The sequence below is a fragment of the Pelophylax lessonae genome (assembly GCF_965119305.1).
Source record: "Pelophylax lessonae genome assembly, chromosome: 6".
In the NCBI taxonomy this organism is placed as follows: Eukaryota; Metazoa; Chordata; class Amphibia; order Anura; family Ranidae; genus Pelophylax; species Pelophylax lessonae.
Genome location: NC_138773.1, coordinates 95,586,389 through 95,609,275, shown reverse-complemented (window position 1 = coordinate 95,609,275; position 22,887 = coordinate 95,586,389). Strand labels below are relative to the sequence as shown.

General features: G+C 40.9%; 1 protein-coding gene across 1 annotated transcript in view; it reads left to right on the top strand.

Moving 5' to 3' along the window:
• The first annotated feature begins 298 nt into the window (after positions 1 to 298).
• Positions 299 to 22,887, top strand: part of LOC309558805 (cytochrome P450 2W1-like) — a 37,742-nt gene continuing 15,153 nt past the window's right edge. The window contains exons 1-6 of the mRNA XM_082261866.1: positions 299 to 529; positions 2,029 to 2,191; positions 6,985 to 7,134; positions 18,010 to 18,167; positions 21,318 to 21,491; positions 22,712 to 22,859. Coding sequence (XP_082117992.1) covers positions 344 to 529; positions 2,029 to 2,191; positions 6,985 to 7,134; positions 18,010 to 18,167; positions 21,318 to 21,491; positions 22,712 to 22,859 — 979 coding nt within the window. The 5' untranslated portion in view covers positions 299 to 343. The remainder of the gene's footprint in view (positions 530 to 2,028; positions 2,192 to 6,984; positions 7,135 to 18,009; positions 18,168 to 21,317; positions 21,492 to 22,711; positions 22,860 to 22,887) is intronic.

Genomic DNA, 22,887 nt, shown 5'->3' with positions numbered 1-22,887 from the left:
AAAGCATTTCCAGGAACAGACCTGTAAAAGATAGGACTGGGGCTTACAAATCATTACCCTTGTAAGCATTTATTAATTGCAATATTCAAGTTGAACAAAGTTAAATGTTGTCTCTTTGACTGTTGCCAATCTTTCAAGGCTCATTATTTCTTCACTTTTGTTTAATCAGCATAAAAAAATGTGGTCAACCCACCAAAAGAACATTCTGCAGTAAAGAAAAGTTATTTGGATTGGGTGGAGTTGGGTTCTACAAATGGGATAGAGTCAGAGTATATATATATATACAAGAGTATTACACCTGTGAAGTTCCAGTTTGAATACTCTGCAGTTGAAGACACCAGCCATGGCAATTCTACCAGAGTCAGTGACGCTTTTCTTTATATGCACCCTGGTTATGATATGCGTGAAAATCCTAGTGGACCGGGCTAAACAGAAAAATTACAATTTCCCCCCAGGACCCAGACCCCTCCCCCTAATTGGGAACATGCACATTTTGGATATTGTAAGGCAGGATTACACTTTCATGGAGGTGAGTCTTTAAAAAAACATTTAAAGGGTCTATCTAAAGCTCTGGCAGATGCGGTAGTGGTTCTAAACGAAATACTTATTTTTACCTTAATGTATTTCCCGCATTAGAATAGAAAATTTCCCAGTATTAGTATTACCCCCTCTATATATTTATCTGAGTTCTATCTCAATCCAACGCTGTGCCTGTCTGCAGCAGCGTCTCCATTCTTTTTCTCCTCATAGGACACAGAGGAAGCAGTGGGAGCCATCGGCTCCTGCTACTGTCAATCAAATTGAGTGAACAGAAAATGGGGACAGGGTTGAGCTGCTCTGTTTGTGTCTATGGGTGCACACAGCCTGGCACAGGAGCAAGCTTGCACTTCTGCCCCCATAGCATGTGGCTTGTTATGGTGGCAGACACCGAAGAGGAAGAGGCTAGAGAGCCAGCGGGGAGCCCCAGAAGAGAAGATTTGGGGCCACTCTGTGCAAATAAGTATAACAATTTTTTTATTTTAGAAAAAATATCCAGTTGTTACAATTGCTTAAAAGATCTGAAGGGGTTCTTATATATTCAAGCAACTCTGGCATGAAATTCTTTGAGATTAAAGCAGTATTAAACCCAAAACTGAAAATGTAATATACTGCACCTTACCAATCCTTAGATATGGTGGCTGCATTCGTTTTCATTTGAGTGCCCCCTACTCTGGATGAGGAAGCACAGGGACACCTTTGGACAGCAGCATTGTCAATCTGGCGGAAGGGGAGGGGAAGGGGCTTCCTATAACAGCTTTGCTGAAAGACTTAATTGTGAAGTATCGGGGGTCATTTGTGGAATATTTGAGCCGGTGTGGAGGGGAGTGGAGAGCAGTGCTTTATATTACCATATGTGCTATAGACCTCCTATAACATAAATGTCAATCAATCCCGGTAAGAGGCTTGTGCACTTGGTGGTTTTGGACACTTGAATAAGCACAACAGTGGAGCAAATATGTCACTTTATCGCTCATTTTGTGGCATGAACTTCTTCTAGCAAGGACTTTTCTCATGATTTATATTGATAAGATTTTTGTATCACTTTATTAACCAATTGATTTATTTTACTCATTCTTTTAGGTAGTATTATGTATATTTTAGAATTCTAATATCACTGGTGAGGTATGATTTATTGGGACTACACACATATTTAAGTTTTTTTTTTTCTTCTTCTTTTTATTGTGTTTTCAGATATTTGTGTGCTGCTGTTTGCATACATTGGCATTGACACTGAGCGCAAAGTCTTTATGTGTAGGAAAGTGGAAGATTACTTTTCTATTATTTTTATGAAGTGTGTTTACCTGCACTATCCAAAGCAGTACACAGTCATATGTTCTAATAAGTAATATGTTCAATAAGTAATTGCATGTTTACATTGTCCATGGGGTGTATTCATTGCTTTCTTTTTAACATTTGGTCTGCATAGCACTTTGTTTTGAACTACAATCATTCCTCTAATAAGGATTCTGTATTAAACCTTTTTTTCAGCTGGCGAAGAAGTATGGCACATTCTTCACATTCCATTTTGGCAAAGTAAAATCAGTTGTTTTGGTTGGATATGAAGCCAATCAAGAGGCATTGGTGAAGGCAAACTATGACTTTGGAAGTCGTGGAGAGTTGACTGTTTTTGATGACTTTCAGCATAACCATGGTACAGTGAATAAGTGACCTCCTAAGTATCTGTCAAATGCATCCCAAATATATTTTGCAGGATAGAAAAGAGAAGGCATACAAAAGCTGGTATTGCTGACTTCTTAAAGGTGCTGGCTATGTCATCCTGGTGTCTTTGGTAAACCTGATATTGAAGATAAAAGCCTCAGACCTATCATCCTCCTAATCTTTGCCTCCCTATTTACTTAAAGTGATTGTTAATGATCACATTGTAAAACAACCCATTCAGTTTAAAATAGAAATGAAATGCAAAACATTTTTGCATCGATATATATATATATAAAAAATAACTTGATAAATATATTTTTTCCCTTTTTATTTAAGTGGTCAAATTTCCTCTGTTCTCAGCTGCATTAAACGCTGGGAGAGGAGAAGAAGCAGCACACTGAGCTTCCCATGGAATGGTTGTGCAGCAAGGGCATGTCAGGACAAGTCTGATCATTGGAGGAGAGCACACTGAGTTCCCAGCATAGCTAGAGAACTGACCACTGTGTGCTTTCCTGCTTAGTGTGCTCTCCTGCCTAGCGTGGTCAGTTTTTAATAGGAAAACAAAGGGACTGCCAGGAACACTAGGGATTTCATATAAAGGAAGCAATACAAAGTGAACAGGATACTTTCTCACACAAATGCATGGAATATGAAGTGTTGGGGGACAAAACACTTTAAGTTGTCCACAGACCGTTTGAATCTCGGCTGGTTCAGCAGGGACTGGCCGAGATTCTAACTATGCATGGGCAGGCAAATTGTACACAGGTTGACTGATTGATCACCTTGGGTAAAACCAGCATGTTGGAAGCATGTTGGATTTTTCATGCGATTATTGCCAGAAGCTATAGCCGATAGCAATAATTACTGTGTGGCTCCCCGCATCCATTACCCCCCCACCGCCTGGAGAACACAATTGCTCTCTGAGAGGGATTCCCCTATCAACACTGACTGTGGCAATGGGAGAATAAAGCAATTTTCCTTCCTGAAATCTTTAATTGCAATGTCTATGGACAGCTTTAGATATTGACCTGGAATAAGCACGCAGCCAGTTAAATGTTGAGACGTGACTTACCAACCTGTTTATGGTTGGCAACGCTGAAGCAAAGTGAAGGATGCGGCCTTGAACCAAATACTTTTAATGGTAAACTTCAGACAAACAGCTAAATATACAAATGTAATACATTTGGGCAAGCTGTTTTACCTACCAAAGGATTTGTATTTCTTTCCATCTGGTCCTGAAAGTTACACAGGCACGGCAGAAGACCTGATTTCTTTCTAATGCAGTTAAGTAACATGTACAAGTCCTGTACCTCCTCCAGCCTCTGTATGGAATGTGATCCAGAAGGCTGCGGAGTGTGTCCCCGTTCCCTCCTCTTGTCACCATGTCTCCTGTTAGCATATGAGCACTGCAACACAACTGAGCTCTGCTGCAAGAGGTTGATCCCAAGTCTAATTTAAATACCATACTTTCACTTAAAAAAATGCATTTAAAGCGGAGTTCCGGCCTCGGGGGTCAATTTGAGCTAAAAATACCCCCGGGACAGTCAGGGCTAGTACATTCCATAATGGATAGCCTCTGAACTGTCCCGGGTCGCATTTACCTGTAAGAAGAAATACTTACCTTGAAAATTTCTTCTCCAGCGCTGCCATCTCAGGTGTGGGCAGCTGAAGCCGCAGCATCCCTCTTCGTGTCCATTTCCGTGTCCTCTTCGTGACGTTGGAGTCCCACAATGCACTGCACCGGCCCCGCTTGTCACTTCCGGTGCAGGCGCGGCATCCCTCCACAGCTTCTGGGCATGCCCAGAAGCTGTTTAGCAGTGAATACCGCACCTGCACCGGAAGTAACGAGCAGGGCCGGTGCAGGCGCATTGATTCCTGGGAGCGATGACGTTCCTTTCCCAGGAATCATTGCAAACCGGCCGCCGCGGCCGCAGAGGGGGAATGTGGAAGGAAGATGAGTATATTTTCTTCTATAATAAGGTAAGTGACCAAAAAAAAATCTTTTTCAGGTTCCCCTTAGCAAGTGGATGGCCCAAAATCTATTTTATCGATTTTGAGGCCGGAACTCCACTTTAATGATGTAATAATGAATACAGAGCAACAATAATGTGTGTATTTCATATACAGTGCATCCGGAAAGTATTCCCAGCGCTTCACTTTTTCCAAATGTTGTTATGTTACAGCCTTATTCTAAAATAGATTAAATTCATTATTTTTCTCAAAATTCTACAAACAATACCCCATAATGACAATGTGAAAGAAGTTTGTTTAAAATCTTTGCAAATTTATTAAAAAATAAAAAATGAAAAAAATCACATGTAGGTAAGTATCCACAGCCTGTTCCATGACACTCAAAATTGAGCTCAGGCGCATTCTGTTTCCACTTATCATCCTTGAGATGTTTCTACAACTTGATTGGAGTCCACCTGTGGTAAATTCAGTTGATTGGAAATGATTTGGAAAGGCACACACCTGTCTATATAAGGTCCCACAGTTAGCAGTGCATGTCAGAACATGAACCGAGAAAGGAATTCCAAGGTATTGTCTGTAGACCTTTGAGACAGGATTGTGTGGAAGCACAGATCTGGGGAAGGGTACAGAAACATTTCTGCAGCATTGAAGGTCCCAGTGAGCAAAGTGTCCTCCATCATCTGTAAATGGAAGAAGCTTGGAACCACCATGACTCTTCCTTGAGTGGCAGCCCGACCAAACTGAGAAATCAGGGGAGAAGGGCCTTAGTCAGGGAGGTGACCAAGAACCCGATGGTCACTCTGACAGAGCTCCAGTGTTTCTCTGTAGAGAGAGGAGAACCTTCCAGAAGAACAACCATCTCTGCAGCACTCCACTAATCAGACTTATATCCTAGAGTGGCCAGACGGAAGCCACTCCTCAGTAAAAGGCACATGACAGCCCACCTGGAGTTTGCCAAAAGGCACCTGAAGGACTCTGGGAGACACTGCTTACCACCTAGCCAATACTTTCCTTACAGTGAAGCATGGCAGTGGCAGCATCATGCTGTGGGGATTTTTTCAGTGGCAAGAACTGGGAGACTAGTCAGGATCAAGGGAAAGATGAATGCAGCAATCTACAGAGACATCCTTGATGAAAACCATGCTTCGGAGCTCTCTGGACCTCAGACTGGAGCAAAGGTTCATCTTCCTATGTGACAGCGACCCTAAGCATATAGACAAGATAACAAAGGAGTGGTTATGGGACAACTCTGAATGTCCTTGAGTGACCCAGACAGAGCCCAGACTTGAACCCTATTGAACATCTCTGGAGAGATCTGAAAATGACTGTGCCCTGACGCTCCCCATCCGACCTTATGGAGCTTGAGAGGTCCTGCAAACAAAAATGGGAGAAACTGCCCAAAAATAGGTGTGCTAAGCTTGTAGCATCATTCTCAAAAAGACTTGAGGCTGCAATTGGTGCTAAAGGTGCTTCAACAAGGTATTGAGCAAAGGCTGTGCATACTTATCCACATGTGATTTTTTTGTTTTCATTTTTTATTTTTAATAAATTTGCAAAGATTTTAAACAAACTTCTTTCACATTGTCATTATGGGTTATTGTTTGTAGAGTTTTGAGGAAAATAATGAATTTAATCCAAAAAGGAAAGGACCGAGCACCAAGAAACAACTTAAAACTCAATCATCCAGCGCTCTGTACTTATCAACAGGTGTGCTCATGCACAGAATACTAAAAGAAGCTGCCTGCCTAAATAAAGCAAAACATAATAAAAAGGTGCATATTGAAATATGCACAAGCAGCGCTATACCTCAAACAATCACTAAGAATGAGTAACCAAACCTTTCATATATAGGTCTCTCACAAAGGAAAATGCATAAAATGTATAATGTAAAATACATATAATAGGGTCAGAGTCCGTGAAACAGAAAGTCCATCACCAACAGTATTTCATGTAGGTTTGCTATGTAGTATATATTCCAGGTGTAGCGCTGCTCGATGTGCACCTCCACCTCACCACTTGTGAGACACTCGAGTATATACGCTTTCCAGATAGCTTTATTATTGAAGCCTGTAAGGTCTATTCCACTCCGGACTCTCCCATTGATCCGATCCCTATGGGAACTGTTCGTGGCTGTGATGTCCAGATAGCTTTATTATTGAAGCCTGTAAGGTCTATTCCACTCTGGACTCTCCCAATGATCCGATCCCTATGGGAACTGTTCGTGGCTGTGATGTCCTCAAAGATGCGGGGCCTGCAAAACGGGCCAGCCTGAAGAGATCTAGCAGGACTTAAGCCTCCTTCACACCATGGTGCAGAGGTCAGTTTTTCAGCTTGGATTCTGGAACGCCTTTCACAACACCTGCAGGTGTTCATTCTTAGTGATTGTTTGAGGTATAGCGCCGCTTGTGCATATTTCAATATGCACCTTTTTATAATGAATTTAATCCATTTTGGAATAAGGCTGTAACATAACAAAATGTGGAAAAAGTGAAGCGCTGTGAATACTTTCCAGATGCACCGTATCCCTGGAGTCCAGCCTTAAAAAAAGTCAGCAAAGGGAGCTAACGTGAAAATTTGTGTCCTGATAGTTTCTCTTTATTGCGCATTAGAAAAGTGCCTCCAATGTGAATATTATGTATGATAGTGATAGTTTTTTTTTTCTACACTCTTTCAACAAATCTAGTGTGAATGAGTCATATGAAACTCTATATACTATTGATTTGACTAATATTATATGAATTTACACACACATATACTTATATGCACCAGACAATTTTATGCATTCTACATTATAACTTTCTCATTTTCTCTTAGGAGTCATTTTTTCGAATGGGGAAGGATGGAAAGTAACTCGAAGATTCACTTTGTCCATTCTACGGGATCTTGGAATGGGAAAAAGGCCAATTGAAGGCAGGATTATTGATGAACTGCAGTTTCTAAATGCATTAATTCAGTCTCATAATGGTGAGTCATGTTATAATCTAGTCATAATTTAGGAATAATTCACAAATCCCATTTTAAAGATTGGTGTTAAAATTGGAATCTTGTAATAGTATTCAATTTCCTTTTAAGTCATGTCAAAAACAAAACTAGAACAAAGGGACTTTATTGGCACTCTAAGAAATCCCATTACTCTGTATAAGAAACTAACATATTTTTATTATTAACAGAAAAGATCAAAAAGTCAAAAACACCAAACAAAAGGTTAAATTTGTTATGCCTACAATGTACATTAAGGACAACTCCCCAGAACATAGTAGAATAGTATAGTAATTGTACCCAGCAGAATTGGCCAAGGATTCACTGTAAAATTTGTCAGGGGAGCCCCAATGTCATCTTCCTCAACATGTTTCATGGAATACTGCTTCCTCTGGAGGATAATGTATTCATACCAAATTTTCTACAAATATTAACAAACATAAGAATTATTTGAAAAGCATAAAGTAAAACTGTATAGTAAAACTGTGCATAAATAAACACAGACAATTACTGTAAGTAGTAGCACAATCTGACTCACTAAAACATCCAGCCATACATGTGGTAACACGGAGAGCATTCTAGGTGTATTAGCATCCTTGGGTGAGCATGGGAGCACACATCAAAAGGGGGGCTTCTAAAGTAACAGCCATATGCATCCATCAAAGCATAAGGACAGTAAACTAGAGATGGGCTGGATGTGTTCGTCGAACACACAAACACCCAGGGCGCTCGGCGGCAAGTTTGTCCACTGATGAGCGCCCCATAATGCACTGTGCAATTGCAGTGCATTAAGTGCTTGTGATTGGCCAAAGCATGCACCTGACCTGTCAGAGCCATGATTGGCCAAAGGCAGGGTGCCTTTAGCCAATCATGGCTCAGGGGCTAAGTCCACCCCCCACACTATATAAGGCTTCTGCTGACACGGCAGCAGTGTATAGTGTGTGATAATAGAGATTAGGCAGGTGGTTAGTGGATAGTGTGTTGAGTTAGTATAGTGCAGTCAGTGTAGTGTACAGGTTATACCCCACTTTTAAAATATATAGATATGTTGTAGTCCTGGGTCCCCTCTCGGTGCTCCCCAAGTTTTGTGTCCCTGTCACTTATAGTTCAGAAGCAGTGCCATGTTAAAGACAGGGAGCAGTGCCATGCCAAGCTGACCAATATTTCCCCTAGATGCCAATGAGCGCTGAAAGCTGAAATATGGTCTAGGCAGGAAGGGGGTGAAAGTGCCCTGTATTTAAGTAAGAGGAATCCTATGAAAGAATGAAAAAAAAAAAAAAACAGCATGGAAAATTTAAGGGGAATTTCATGGCAAAATTGTAAAAATAAAAAAAAAAAAAAGCGTGCCCCCCCCCCCTCATCCATACCAGGCCCTTTGGGTCTGATACAGATTTTAAGGGGGACTCCAAAATTTTAAAACAAAACAGCATGGGGCCCCCCCAAAATCCATACCAGACCCTTATCCGAGCATGCAGCCTGGCAGGCCAGCATAGGGGGTTGACGAGTGAGCGCCCCACCCTCCTGAACCATACCAGGCTGCTTGGCCTCAACATGGGAAGGCTGCTTTGGGGTGCTTGATGAGGACAAGGGCTTCTTCTCTGGAACCCTGGGGTGTGGTTGTGGGGGTCTGCGGGTGGGGGGCTTATCGGAATCTAAAAGCCCCCTTTAACAAGGGGGCCCCCAGATCCCACCCCTGCCCTCCCCATGTGAATGGGTATCGGGTACATCGTACCCCTACCCATTCCCCAAAAAAGTGTAAAAAAATAAAAACCACAGAACAAGTCCTTTATTAAAAAGAAAAACAAACAATAGTGTCCCTATACCTATAGTAAATCCATCGTCAATCACGACTCCCGCCGACCTGGAAAAATAGGTTACGTCTCCTGGTGGCACTGCCCCTTATGAGGTCACATGACGTCATGTGACGTCAGAAGGGGGCCCCCCAGGCACAATATTTAAAGGAATTTTTCATTTTTATTGTTTCACTTTAAGCATTATTAAAATCACTGCTCCGATAAAAACTATTGTTTTAAAAAAATGTTTTGCATTGATACATGTCCCCCAGGGCAGTACCCAGATCCCCATACACTTTTTATGGCAATAACTTGCATATAAGCCTTTAAAATGAGGACTTATTTTTCACGTTCGTGTCCCATAGACTTTAATAGAGTTCGCATTTACACTAGAACTTTTTCCCTGTTCGAGATATTCTGGTGCGAACCGAACAGGAGGGTGTTCGGCTCGTCACTACAGTAAACACATGTGGATCACTCTATATAAAACAGTATATGACAGTAACATAGAAGCTGTAACTCCATACATACGACATGGCAAATGAGGTTTAACGTGGAGAAGTGTAAGGTTTTGCACTTGGGGACTAAAAACATAAAAACACAATACACGTTAGGAGGGGAGCCCTTGGGGGAATCAAAAATGGAGAAGGATCTGGGAGTCTTGGTTGATGATAGATTAGGAAACAGCATGCAATGTCAAGCGGCAGCTGCCAAAGCCAACAGAATATTAGCATGCATAAAGAAAGGGATGCATTCCAGAGATAAGACTATAATCCTTCCACTTTATAAAACTCTGGTCCGACCGCATCTGGAGTATTCCGTCCAGTTCTGGTCGCCAGTCCTCAGGAGGGATGTGTTGGAGCTGGAGAGAGTCTAGAGAAGGGCAACTAAACTAATTAGGGGATTGGAGGACCTTGACTATGAAGAGCGTCTACAATCGCTCGATTTATTCTCCCTGGAGAAGAGACGTCTGAGGGGGGACATGATAGCAATTTATAAATATCTTAATGGGGATCCCAGCTTAGAAAAAAAGCTGTTCATTCGAAGGGATTGCATGAGGACTCGAGGGCATACAATGCGATTAGAGGAGAAGCGTTTTAACCTCAGGCAACGCGGGGGGTTCTTTACTGTTAGGGCAACAAGATTGTGGAATTCTCTACCACAAGAGGTGGTTTCTGCGGGTAGTATGGTGGCTTTCAAAAGACTCTTAGACTTACATCTCAAGGATCAGAACATTCAGGGGTATGTGAGATGATTACAGCCACACACACCTACACAGGTTGAACTAGATGGACTATTGTCTTTATTCAACCTCACCTACTATGTAACTATGTAACAAATTACTTACTAAAAGATATGTCACACCAACCAAAATTAAGAAATGGTCACCTCGTACTTCTGACGAATGTTGGAGATGTGACCAGGCAAAGGGGATCTTTATACACATTTGGTGGCATTGTGAAAAAAATCTCAAAATACTGGGACCATATCAAGAAATGGATCTCACACATAACATCATCCACATTAACCCTCTCTCTTTCAAGAAATACAAAAACTCACTGAAAAGACACTTGTTAAACGCTGATAAGACAATCATTCTGTGCTATTGGAACTCTACCCAGGTTCCAACTGTTAAAGAGTGGTTGATGGAAGTAAACACCATTTTGCGCCACGGAAGAGACTATAGCAATGGCAAATTAATCCATTGATTGCTTTCGTAAAACCTGGTGTGCCGGGAACATCTTTATACTGTCTAACAAACATAAATTACTGATATGTTAACCTTAAAGTATATTCCCGACTCATATTTACAATTTTCCTTTCCTGAAAGACTATACATGATTAACATCCATTAAAATTTACCAACACACATTTTCCTCTCAATTTTTCTAGTCCATACCAACATACTATTATCCATCATATTGATAGAATTAATCTTTAGTCCCCAACATCTGCCATTGTATCTCCTTTTGTTATCCTTTCCTTATATAATAATGCTTTATTACTCAATTATTTGTATTCCTTATGAACAAATCAATTTTTCTTGTGATTTTCTTATGTATTACATCTTACATATTATATTATTTTATGTATGTGCTACAATTTCATATTTCAATAAAACTCATTGTGAAAAACAATAAATAAAAAGCCTTATATAAGGATATTATAGAACAGATTAGTAAAAAAAAAAAAGTGACTTGTGCGATACTCTGTGTGTGAATACGTAGGTGCAAAAAATAAAAAATGTTAGAGAAATTAGAGCCTCAAACATAATAAATTATAAGATCAAAAATGTAAGATCAAAAATGTGTGTGTTAAAATAACATGAATAAAGTTGCAACCAGCTGTAATATCGCCACATAAACAATCAAATGTTAAAAATATGCATAAAGCAACGAAACAACTATCAGTCCTTCCATACTACATGCCAGGCTGCTAGGGGTAACCCTGGACTCTGCACTGTCCTTTCAGGCCCACATCCAATCCCTGTCCAAATCATGCCGCCTTAACCTACGCAAAACATCTTTAGAATACGCCCCTTTTTATCCAACGACATCACCAAGCTTCTAATTCACTCCCTGGTTATCTCTCTCCTTGACTACTACAACTCCCTCCCCATTGGATTACCTTTACATAGACTATCCCCCCTTCAGTCCATAATGAATGCTGCTGCAAGACTCATCCACCTTACCAAGCATTCAGTGTCCTCCACCTATCTCTGACAATCCCTTCACTGGCTTCCACTCACCCAATGAGAACAATTAAAAGTACAAACAGTAGTTTACAATGCCATTCACAACTCTGCCCCCAGCTACATCACTAACCTGATCTCAAAATGTCAACCAAGCCGCTCTCTTCAGTCCTCCTGCTCTCTAGCTCCCTTGTCACCTCCTCCCATGCTTGCCTCCAGGATTTCTCCGGAGCTTCTCCCACCCTCCCTGAAAACCCTTCTTTTTAACCACTTAAGCCCCGGAGGATTTGGCTGCTCAAAGACCAGCCCCTATTTTGTGATTCTGCGTGATTTTAACGGACAATTGCACGGTCGTGCAACGCTGTATCCAAATGAAATTGATGTCCTTTTTTCCCACAAAGAGAGCTTTCTTTTGGTGGTATATGATCACCTGTGCGATTTTTATTTTTTGCGATATAAACAAAAAAAGAGCGACAATTTTCAAAAAAATAACAATATTTTTCACATTTTTTTTAATATGAAATTCTCAAAAAAAATTTAAAAATCAAAATCTTTTAACATTTTAGGCCAATTTGTTTTCTGCTACATATTTTTGGTAAAAAAAAAATCACAATAAGCGTATTTTGATTGGTTTGCGCAAAAGTTATTGCGTTTACTAACTACGGGAAAGATTTATGTCATTTTTATTGTTTTTTTTTTAACTAGTAATGGCGGCGATCTGCGATTTTATTGCGGGACTGCGACATTGCGGCGAACAGATCGGACCCCTGACTGACATTTTTGACACTTTTGGGAGTACCAGTGACATTACTACAGTAATCAGTGCTATAAATATGCACTGTCACTGTAAAAATGACACTGGCAGGGAAGGGGTTAACTTTATTGGTGATCAGTGGGTTAAATGTATCCCTAGAAGCGTGATTCTAACTGTGGGGGGTGTGGCTTGTGATGTAACCATAGAGACATACAATCCTACATAGCAGGATCGTATAGTCTCTGCACTTACATCAGGAAGAATGACAGACGGCTGTGTTTACATCAGCCGTCTGCCTTTCTCCCTCTCCTGCGGGAGATCGCGAGTGGCCGGCGGACATCGGAGCCGCCGGTCACATACGCGGGGATCACTGTGAACAAGCGGGGGCGGGAGTGCGCCTCCGGCGGCGCGCCTTGCCCCCTACAGGCTCCTGGGCGAGCGACGTAGCCCTACGTCGGTTTGCCCAGGAGCGACTGACTGCCGCAGTAAATATTCGTGCGGCGGTCGGCAAGTGGTTAAAGAAGCCATTCCAGCTTCTAAATAATATACTGTTTCACTTTCTCCATCAGCTCATCCCCCACAGCTATTATCTTTTGTATCAATTCCCCCTCACTTTTAGTTTGTAAGCTCTAACGAGCAGGGCCCTCTGATTCCTTTTGTACCAAATTGTATTGTAACTGTAATGTCTGCCTTCATTTTGTTAAGCACTGTGCAAACTGTTGGCACTATATAAATATTAATAAAAATAAAGCGGCGCTAAATCTATATATTTCTAAATTAAATCACAAATCATAATGAGAAAACCATATTGGTGACTGAATGATGTAAATAAACACAGTGTATATTAAAATTATTAGGTGGAAATAGGGACTTAAATTAAAGCAAACACGTAAATATCACTTAAACTAATCCACTGTGAAAAATATTATTGGTAAAGTCCAATGTAAAGGTAGTGAACACCACAGATATAAATAGATATATAGTTTTTAGTGCGGTGCTATATTGCAAAATCCTATGGAATCCAAAGGCTTGTGTAATGGCCGCTCACCTTATAAAAGGTAACACTTTCCAATAGAGCGTGCTAATAATTCGGTTCACAGATAGAATAGGAATAAAAATCCTCATTGTGTAGTATGTCAAGCAGGTTCATTTAAAAACAATGTAGGCACTTAAAGTTAAAATAACGTGGTTGCGTCCAGAAGTGTTAACAGTGGGGACACACAGCAGCAACTCGCTCAAGAATCCAAACTTCTGTTTTCGGCCGCGAACTGAAGAGACGTCACCCGGCTCTTTCCGATGCGTTGCGTCACAGCTCTACCTTTCTCTTGCCATTGTCTTTTTGAGGCTTTGGCGTCGGGAGGAACTTCGGATTCATCAGCGAGTTGCTGCTGTGTGTCCCCACTGTTAACACTGCTGGACGCAACCACGTTATTTTAGCTATAAGTGCCTACATTCTTTTTAAATAAACCTGCTTGGTATACTACACCATTCTATGAAGACCTGTGACACTATTGGATTGTGTTACCTTTTATTTTAAGGTCAGTGGCCATTGCACATGGTGGTGGATTGGTGTGATTGGGCACTGGACCACACAAGTCTTTGGATTCCATAGGATTTTGAATCAGCAACATAGCACCGCACTAAGAACTATATATCTACGTATTTATATCTGTGGTGTTCACTACCTTTACATTGGACTATAACCACTTAAGCCCCGGAAGATTTTACCGCCATTCCGACCAGGGGGTATTTTGCGATTCGGCACTGCGTGACTTTAACGGACAATTGCGCGGTCGTGCGACACTGTACCTAAACGAATTTGGCGTCCTTTTTTTCCCACAAACAGAGCTTTCTTTTGGTGGTATTTGATCACCTGTCCGATTTTTTGATCACGCGCTATAAACAAAAAAAGAGCGTCAATTTTGCAAAAATAGCAATATTTTTCACATTTTTTTATATGAAATTCCCCCCAAAAAAAATGTAAAAATCAAAATTTTTTAACATTTTCGGCCAATTTGTTTTATGCTACCTATGTTTGGTAAAAAAAATCGCAAAAAGCGTATTTTGATTGGTTTGCGCAAAAGTTATCGCGTTTACTAACAAAGGGAAAGATTTTTGTCATTTTTGTTGTTTTTTTTTTAACGCGTAATGGCGGCGATCTGCGATTTTTTTTGCGGTACTGCGACATTGCGGCAGATCGGACCCTTGACTGACATTTTTGACACTTTTGGGGTTACCAGTGACATTTCTACAGTAATCAGTGCTATATATATGCACTGTTACTGTAAAAATACACTGGTAGTGAAGGGGTTAACTTTATTTGGGAGGGAGGGGCTGTGTGTGTCCCTAGGGGCGTGCTTTCTACTGTGATTGGCTGTGGCTTGAGCTGTAAGAACACTGATCAACGGATCTACATAGTAGATCCATGTGATCAGTGTCTTTACAGCGAGGAGAATGACAGGTGGCTTGTTTACACAAGCTGCCTGACATTCTCCCTCTCCCCCGCCGATCGCCGAGTGGCCGGCGGACATCGGGTCCACTGGTCACACGCGCGGGGGGGTCCGTGACCACGCGGGAGCGGGAGCGCGCCTCCGGGGGCGCGCGCTCGCTCCCTAGACCCTCACAAGCAAGCGACGTAGCCCTACGTTAGTTTGCCTGTGAGGGGCTGACCGCCGACGTAGATAGTTGTGCGGCGGTCGGCAAGTGGTTAACAATAATATTTTTCACAGTGGATTAGTTCAAAGGATAAGTCCACCCTAATACTAAAATCCTTGCATCTATAGATCTCCACACTCTAACACTAACCTATCTAGCCCTGTAAAGAAGAAATCAGTATACATACTGTTTTCAAAGCCAATCCAACCCAGTCTCCAGTGGTGGAAGCTCTGCAGAGGACACAGCCGACAATGGCTGTCAAATGAATGGGAAGTGACGTCACCCATAGAGTTACTATAGGGCTTCCTTTGTTGGCTGTGTCCTCTGCACCCACCTACACAGCGAAGCCGCGGCTGACAGCTCAGCATGGGATCAGGTCTGATCGGCTTTAAAAAAAGGAAGTATACTGATTTCTTCTTTACAAGGAGTTAGTGTTAGATTGTGGAGGACTATAGATACAGGGATTTTTGATTTTGGGACCACTATATTGTGGTTAGATTGTGGAGGACTATAGATGCAGGGATTTTGGTGTTAGGGTGGACTAATCCTTTAAGTGATATTTACGTGTTTGTTTTATTTTCTAGGTCACTAGTTCCACCTAATAATTTTGATATACATTAAATGTATATATACTGTACATATACTGTATGTATATATACATATATATCATTCTGACACTAATATGGTTATCTCTTTATGATTTGTGATTTCATTTAGAAATATATAGATTTAGCACTGCTCCATGCATATATTTACCATATTATAGAACAACCCACAGTGAAAATCCCTGGGGCACTACAACTGATGTCACTAAAGCAAGGACTACAATGGAACTATGGAGGTCAGAAAGCTCAAAAGACAATGGCAAGAGAAAGGTAGAGCCTGTTTATGTAGATAAAAAATGTTTTTTTTAAAACATACCAAAAAAACAGCAAACATAACCAAAGGTTTAAATCAAATGTACAACTCACCAATCTAAGTGTAGGCTATCTTGCTACCTATCCCCCTGCTCTGACTAGGGAAAAAGGTTTAGTAATGTTCAGAACTAGAAAGGGAGTAAATCCACATAGGTATATAAAAGGCTTTCCCTCAATGACTCTGCTGCTGGTGATGTGTCGCTAGTGGAAGAGTCACCCATCTAACATCAGCCTTGGAGTGAACAAGCTGCGTGTCATCTGATCCTAGAGCAGCCTTCTACGACCCTCTTTGTTATTAATTTCTTTCCATAAGCTTTCTTTAAAAGTCCTCTTAAACCTCCCCAAAACATAGCAATGAGCCATTGAGAGAAGGATGGTGTGATTCAAATCTAGTACTGCCATGTACCTAATTGGAGACTATAATGACGAGGTTGGCCTTTCTTGTTTCTCCAGCCCAGGTCCCACTGAAGGTGGAACAGAGGATGTCAAGGGACAGGAGGAACACGAGTGCCCGCAGGTGTTGATAGGAGTGCTTGTAATAGGAGATGCAGACCCTTGCAGGCTAGCAGAACATCAGGACAGGAATAGTAGCTGTGCATGAGATCCACCTGAAGTTAAAGGACCACTTCACACAGGCTGCGAATTCCAGATGCAAGGCTTGTCAGAGCTGCTACCAGGTTTGAAACAGGAACTCTCTGTGAGGAGCAGAGAGAAGAAAGCAGGATAGGCACTTGAACCAGATGTGAGAGCAGAGCTGGGAACAGCAGTGTGGTCACAGGGATTGCTGAGGTCAGAAGCAGGCGGGCAGCAAGGTACCGAGTCATAAAACAGAGATGTAATCAAGAATGGAGCTGGGGTCAGGAACTGGCGACAGAGTAGAAGCAGGATTCAAGTTCAGGTCAGAGACAAGCTGGGTCAGAAACAAGGGAAACAAGCAGAGCAAAAGGAGGACATATTGAACAGCTGAAAGACCAGCAGAGTTGTATAAAGTACTCAAAACCCATACTTGAGTAATGTGCTCGATCAAAAAGTCACTTGAGTAGAACTGGAAGTGCTCGATCAAAAAGTGACTTGAGTAGAAGTACTAAAGTATTCAACATTTTTTGTACTTAAGTATTGCAAGTAGTTTTTTTTTAAATTTTGCTACTCAAGTACTGAAAGTAAAAGTACAAGTACTGTGTTATGTAGTTATTAAAGAAAGAAGTCAAAAGTTTTATTATCATATTGTTTTTTATTATTTCAAATGCAGCTTTTATTTATACATACAGTAGCATTTATTTTTGTATGCGCGGATAATACACATGTTTTGAGCTTCATGAAACCTGCCATCTACTGTTCTGGCAGTGGTAATTTTTATAATTGTAACTATGCAGCACAAAAAAAAAATATCGGAGTAGAAATATTGAAATCATTGAAAAAATGTAGTGAAGTAAAAGTGGAAGTAGGAGAAAAAAATCCTACTCTAGGAAAGTACAGATACCGCCTTTCGGTACTTAAGTACAGTAGTGAAGTAGTTCTACTTAGTTACTATACATCTCTGAAGACCAGTGAGCACTGGAGCACGAGCAGGAGCTCCCTTAAATAGTCTGTATGGCACCAACAGCCATTGCTCATGCACGCACCTAGTCATTATTCTGCTGAGAATTCCGCGTGCATTTCTGTTAGCCATTCTGCGCACATGCATGTTTCTGTTAGCCAAATGTCTGGTAGTCATTCTCTGACAAGTACTTGACAGTTGTAGAAAACAGTAAACAATGTAAAACCAAACAGTAAGGCCTCATTCTCGTTCACATGAGGAGTATGTACCCTATGTAAGGACCGTGTTTACCCGCACAGGGAAAGGCAGGTGCTCCATATATCCCCATGTGGGTAGTCCAATTCATGTCAACTGGGACACAGCAGCTGCATGGACACAGCCGTTGCTCCCATTGTGACATCTATGTGGGTACACGACCCTGAACGCATCCAGGGATTAAATGTTAAAGTATACTACTTAACAATTAGTATAAGCTTTGCTCTTTAACAGTGATTGCTTATTTTGTTCTTTAGGTAAACCATTTGAGAAACAAGTGTTTTATAATGCTCCCCCCAATATAACCTTCAGTATGTTATTTGGGAGACGTTTTGATTATGACAACCCAACCTTTAAGAAAATGATCATTATAATGGATGATATTGTTAAACTCACTGGAAATCCTGCAGCCAAGGTATAGTAGTGTATATTAAAATTCCAGTTTACAAAACAGGCAATTTCGTTTTTATGTCTATTAAGGTTATTTATCACTTGATAAATGCAAACAATACTCATTGAGCCAGTCAGAGATCCAATGAGCCTCTAACCTTGTATACTGTGGCTGTGCTGCACTGTAATCCCAATAAGACTTATCAGCCCTGCTCAGGTTACCCTTATGAACTACAGAACACCTTGCTCTTTAATATGCAGAAGAAGGGTAGGGGATGGGGGTTTTCTGTAGTCCAAATCAAAAGGGAACAGCCTAGGACAGGACATTTTTTACTTACAGGATTGACAGGAGAAAAGCCTGGAAAAAAAGAAAACCAATGCAGCTACCAATTGTAATGCATGGAGAGTTGCAATATATCAGGCACATAATGGACCTTATTGACAGTTTCATAGTACAGTATCCAAACATAATTTTTCTGATTGTTGACTGAAATAGCCAGCAGTTAAGCAATAAGAAAAGGGCTCATTTGGATTAACCAACACGGAAATGCCAATGGAAGCCTTACTCCAGTTCAAAGACACTATCTACAGTAAGTACAACCAAAAAAAAACTGGACTGTATGTTCAACTGCTGTTGAGAAGGCTAGCAAGGTCATTCGCTTCTACCCAGCTTATACATTATATTAGCCTATACCTCACAGCCTTTACAAAAAAAAGATCCCACCCCCATTTACACATATACTAGCCCATTTTACACTTCTTTAAATAGACTACGGCACTTCAAGCAAACCCAAGCCCTTTTGAGGCATAAAATCTGATCAGTCCCATAACATTTAAACTGCAGGGAAGTATGCTTCACCTATTTGAAATGTTACTGTTAAGATCCATAAACAAAGTCAAATCAATATGAGTTTGCTTATAATAAAATATTTTGTTCTCCTCTCCAAAGCAGGGGTTCCCCAGTACCAGTCTGTGGCCTGTAGCTAACCGGGCTTCACAACGGTAGGTGATCAGCGACCGCGGTCTGGACAGGGCTATCACAGGCCACAGTCCCCGCTCACCTCCAGCTATGCGGCCATGCCTGTGTCTCCTCTCCCAGCTCTCCCGCCTCGCTGACAATGGCACTCTATCAGCAGAGCGGAAGTCTTTTCTTATTATTAAGTGGGTAATCACCAGCTTGTTAATATGATAAATTGGGCAGCTCTCACCCTCTGTCCAGATCTGCAGCTCCTTCCGCCCCCTGCCCTGCTAATAGGATGACATAGTCGGAGCAGCGGTAGACCCTGGAAAAGAGACTCAGGCTGAATCCTGCCTTGCCAAAGGTAGGACTGAGAAGGGGAGGCAGAGAGTAAAAGGGTGCAATGTGATTAGAGAGAAAAGAGTGGGGCATGGCTATAGGGGGCACTGTGATAGGAGGGTGGCTGTGATTGCTAGGGGCACTGCGATATAAAGGTGGACTGCACTGTAAAGGGGCACTGTAATAGTTACAGTGCTCCTTTACAGTGCATTTTTTTTATATCACAGTGCCCCTTTACAGTGCAGTCCCCTTCACATCACAGTGCCCCTTTACAGTGCAGTCCCCTTCCTATCACAGCCTCCCAACCCCCTTTACAGTGTACCATACCTCCCAACTTTTTGAGATGGGAACAAGGGACACCTGTTAGCAAAAGTATGTAGGCATAGGACACACCCCTTGCCAAGCCCCCTTAAAGGAGAATTATGCCAAAAAAATGATTAGTTAAGCCCACAAGTAAAAAACTGTGAATAAATTGGCGCTAATTCCAGAGTAAGCTATGTGAAACCCACTCAAAAGAAATAAACACAAATATAACACTATATTTACATAATCATAAAGTAATAATCAGTATCAAGAAAACTGTGCAAAAGTCCAAGTGAATAAAAAATATCTTGAGTAAAATGTTTATGTAAAGATAATCAATAATAATTCCATATAGAAGTCCATGTGCAAGTGCAGAAAATAGTATTAATGGTAAAAGGCAAAAACAGTGGTGATCCAAAACGTGAAGCACCTCAATCAAGCAGTGTCACCCATGTCAACGGTCAAGCTATTATTACTATTGGAGCTACACAGAGGAGCATTACATCTATGAATAACGCTCTGGTTTATTCATTATTGAGGTGAGCAGCCACTGCACTCAATGTTGGATTCTGTTTGGGATTGTTCACATCGGTGACACTGCTTGATTGATATGCATCACGTTTTGGATCACTCACCACCACCGTTTTTGCCTTTTACCATTAATATTATTTTCTGCACTTGCACATGGACTTCTATATGGAATTTTTATTGATTATCTTTACATGAACATTTTATTCAAGATATTTTTTGTTCACTTGGACTTTTGCACAGTTTTCTTGATATTGATTATTACTATATGATTACGTAAATATAGTGTTATATTTGTGTTTATTTCTTTTGAGTGGGTTTCACATAGTTAACTCTGGAATTAGAGCCGATTTATTCACAGTTTTTTACTTTATTGGTATGTGGTGACACTACAGTAATTGGCAGCTTTTTCTCACAGACTCTATTAATATATATATTTTTTTTTTGATCACATTATACTTTATTATTTACATTTACTTCACTGGTAGAGCATTGGTCATTTGCTTTTATTTCTTTAAACCCACAAGTGCTTTTTTTTAACCACTTCTATTCCTTTATACTGGCTTTGGAAATTTACAAATGCAGCAATTTAGAAATTGGATGAAAGGTTTAGCACTGGGAAACACTTTTTTTAAAGATAATAAGTGCATTTTATATACAACTATATAGATCAGACCAAAATGAGGAGGAAGGATAGACGAGGGGGCTTTGTTCCAAATCAGGGACAGTCCCTAAAACTCAGAGACGGTCGGGAGCTTTGGTGCAGTCCCCTTGCCATCACAGCCCCCCTTTTGACTGCGGATCGTGTTACATTAATGTAAAGGGGACTGCACTGCAAAGGGGCACTGTGTTGTAAAAAGGGGCTGTGATGTGGAGGGGAACTGAGGACACATTGGTAGTGCTTTAAAGGGGGGACTGTGCTGTGAAGGGGGGCTAATCTAAAGCATGCTACCATAAACATAAAACGACTTCCCTTATATGATTGGTGAAAACATTGCAACTACTAAGTGCATTTGTAAATTAACTGCTGTATTCATTTATCTGCAGTACTACAATGTGTTCCCAATACTAAAACACTTCTTGAAAACTCCTGGCCGTGTATTAAAGAGAATTGATGAGCTTAATGAAGTATTGCTGGAGCTTTTTAAACAAGCACAAGAGTCTAAATGTGAGGATTCCTTCAGGACTTACAGTGAAGCATTCCTTCAGAAACAAGAAAGGGTGAGCATAATCCATTACAAGTACAGAATGGTTTTAATACTCTTGAAGAGAATTTTAGCTGTGGAAACAGTGTTCAAAAAAAATCAAAGGTATAGTCATCAGTTATACCCGTAGCCTTCCCTCATTTTTACACAATTTTGAATCATTATACCATGTTCTGCATGGAGGCAGCCATCTTGGTAGAGACAGGACTTTACTTCCTCCTGTCAGAGTTGTCTTCCTAATTATTGGTGGCCGATAATAATCAAGATGCAACAGAAGAAGTGCAAAAAAAATGAGATTTACAGAATAATCTGGTGCCATCTGTCAAAATCAACAGCCCAAGTTAAAATTGCCACAGCCACAAAGCCAAGCATAGCAACTGAGGCATGTGTACAGCCCTAGCAGCTGTAATGTTAGAATTCTGGTCGACGGCCAGGAGGCAGTAATATGGTGGCTCAACAACCTCCCCATGTCCACCAGTGGCTTTTTACCTCCCCATGCCCACCAGTGTGCAATGGGTTCAGGTCAATGGTATATAGAGTCATAATTTTAAAGCAGTTAATTTGACATTGTAGTAATTTGAAAAATTCACCTGGAAGATGTTACGATTTACTGATTTAATGCCTTTATTACAGAGTACATTGAAGATATACTAATTTACATTTTCAATAAGAAAGACTTGCTAATATGAAATGATTCCCGCTCCCGATCTCACAAGGGATCATGGGGATTTTTACAGAAACATATAAAATATTTATTGAAAGCATATAAAATGTTTAAAGATGAATTTCAGGCATTGTATATTTTTACATTGGTCTTGCTTGGCTGATGCCCCTGGAAGCTGGAAATCCCTGAAGTCGACACTGCTACTTTAGCGATCTCTTCTTGCTCCAGGTCCCTGCGCTGAGCAGCCGGCCTGAGCAGGAGGTCAGCCACTTGGCACGGGTGCCAATGAGAGAATTTTCTGAATGAATGCAAAGCATTCTCTGAATGGTGCCTATGCTGAGTGTCCATCATCCTGTGTTCAGAATGCATTAGGCCAACATATTAGCACTGGACCTAGAAGCAGTGTACCAGTGTCTACTTCAGTGATTTCTAGCATCCAGGGGCATTGCTCAGGTATGGTATGTACCTAGCTACAGTAGTCAAAGCTGGACCAATGTAACTATGTAAAAATATGCCACTCCTGGAATTCTTTAACCAAAAAATTTTATTTGATGTTAATATTTGCCCTAAAGGAAAAGACGTTGGATGACAAAGAAAAGATCTTTACAGAGAAGAACATGCTGGCTTCTACTTTTGATCTCATGCTTGGTGGTACAGAGACAACCTCAACTACATTACAGTGGGCCATCCTCCTCATGATGAAATACCCACATATACAAAGTAAGGATTTTAGTCGACTACTCATTGG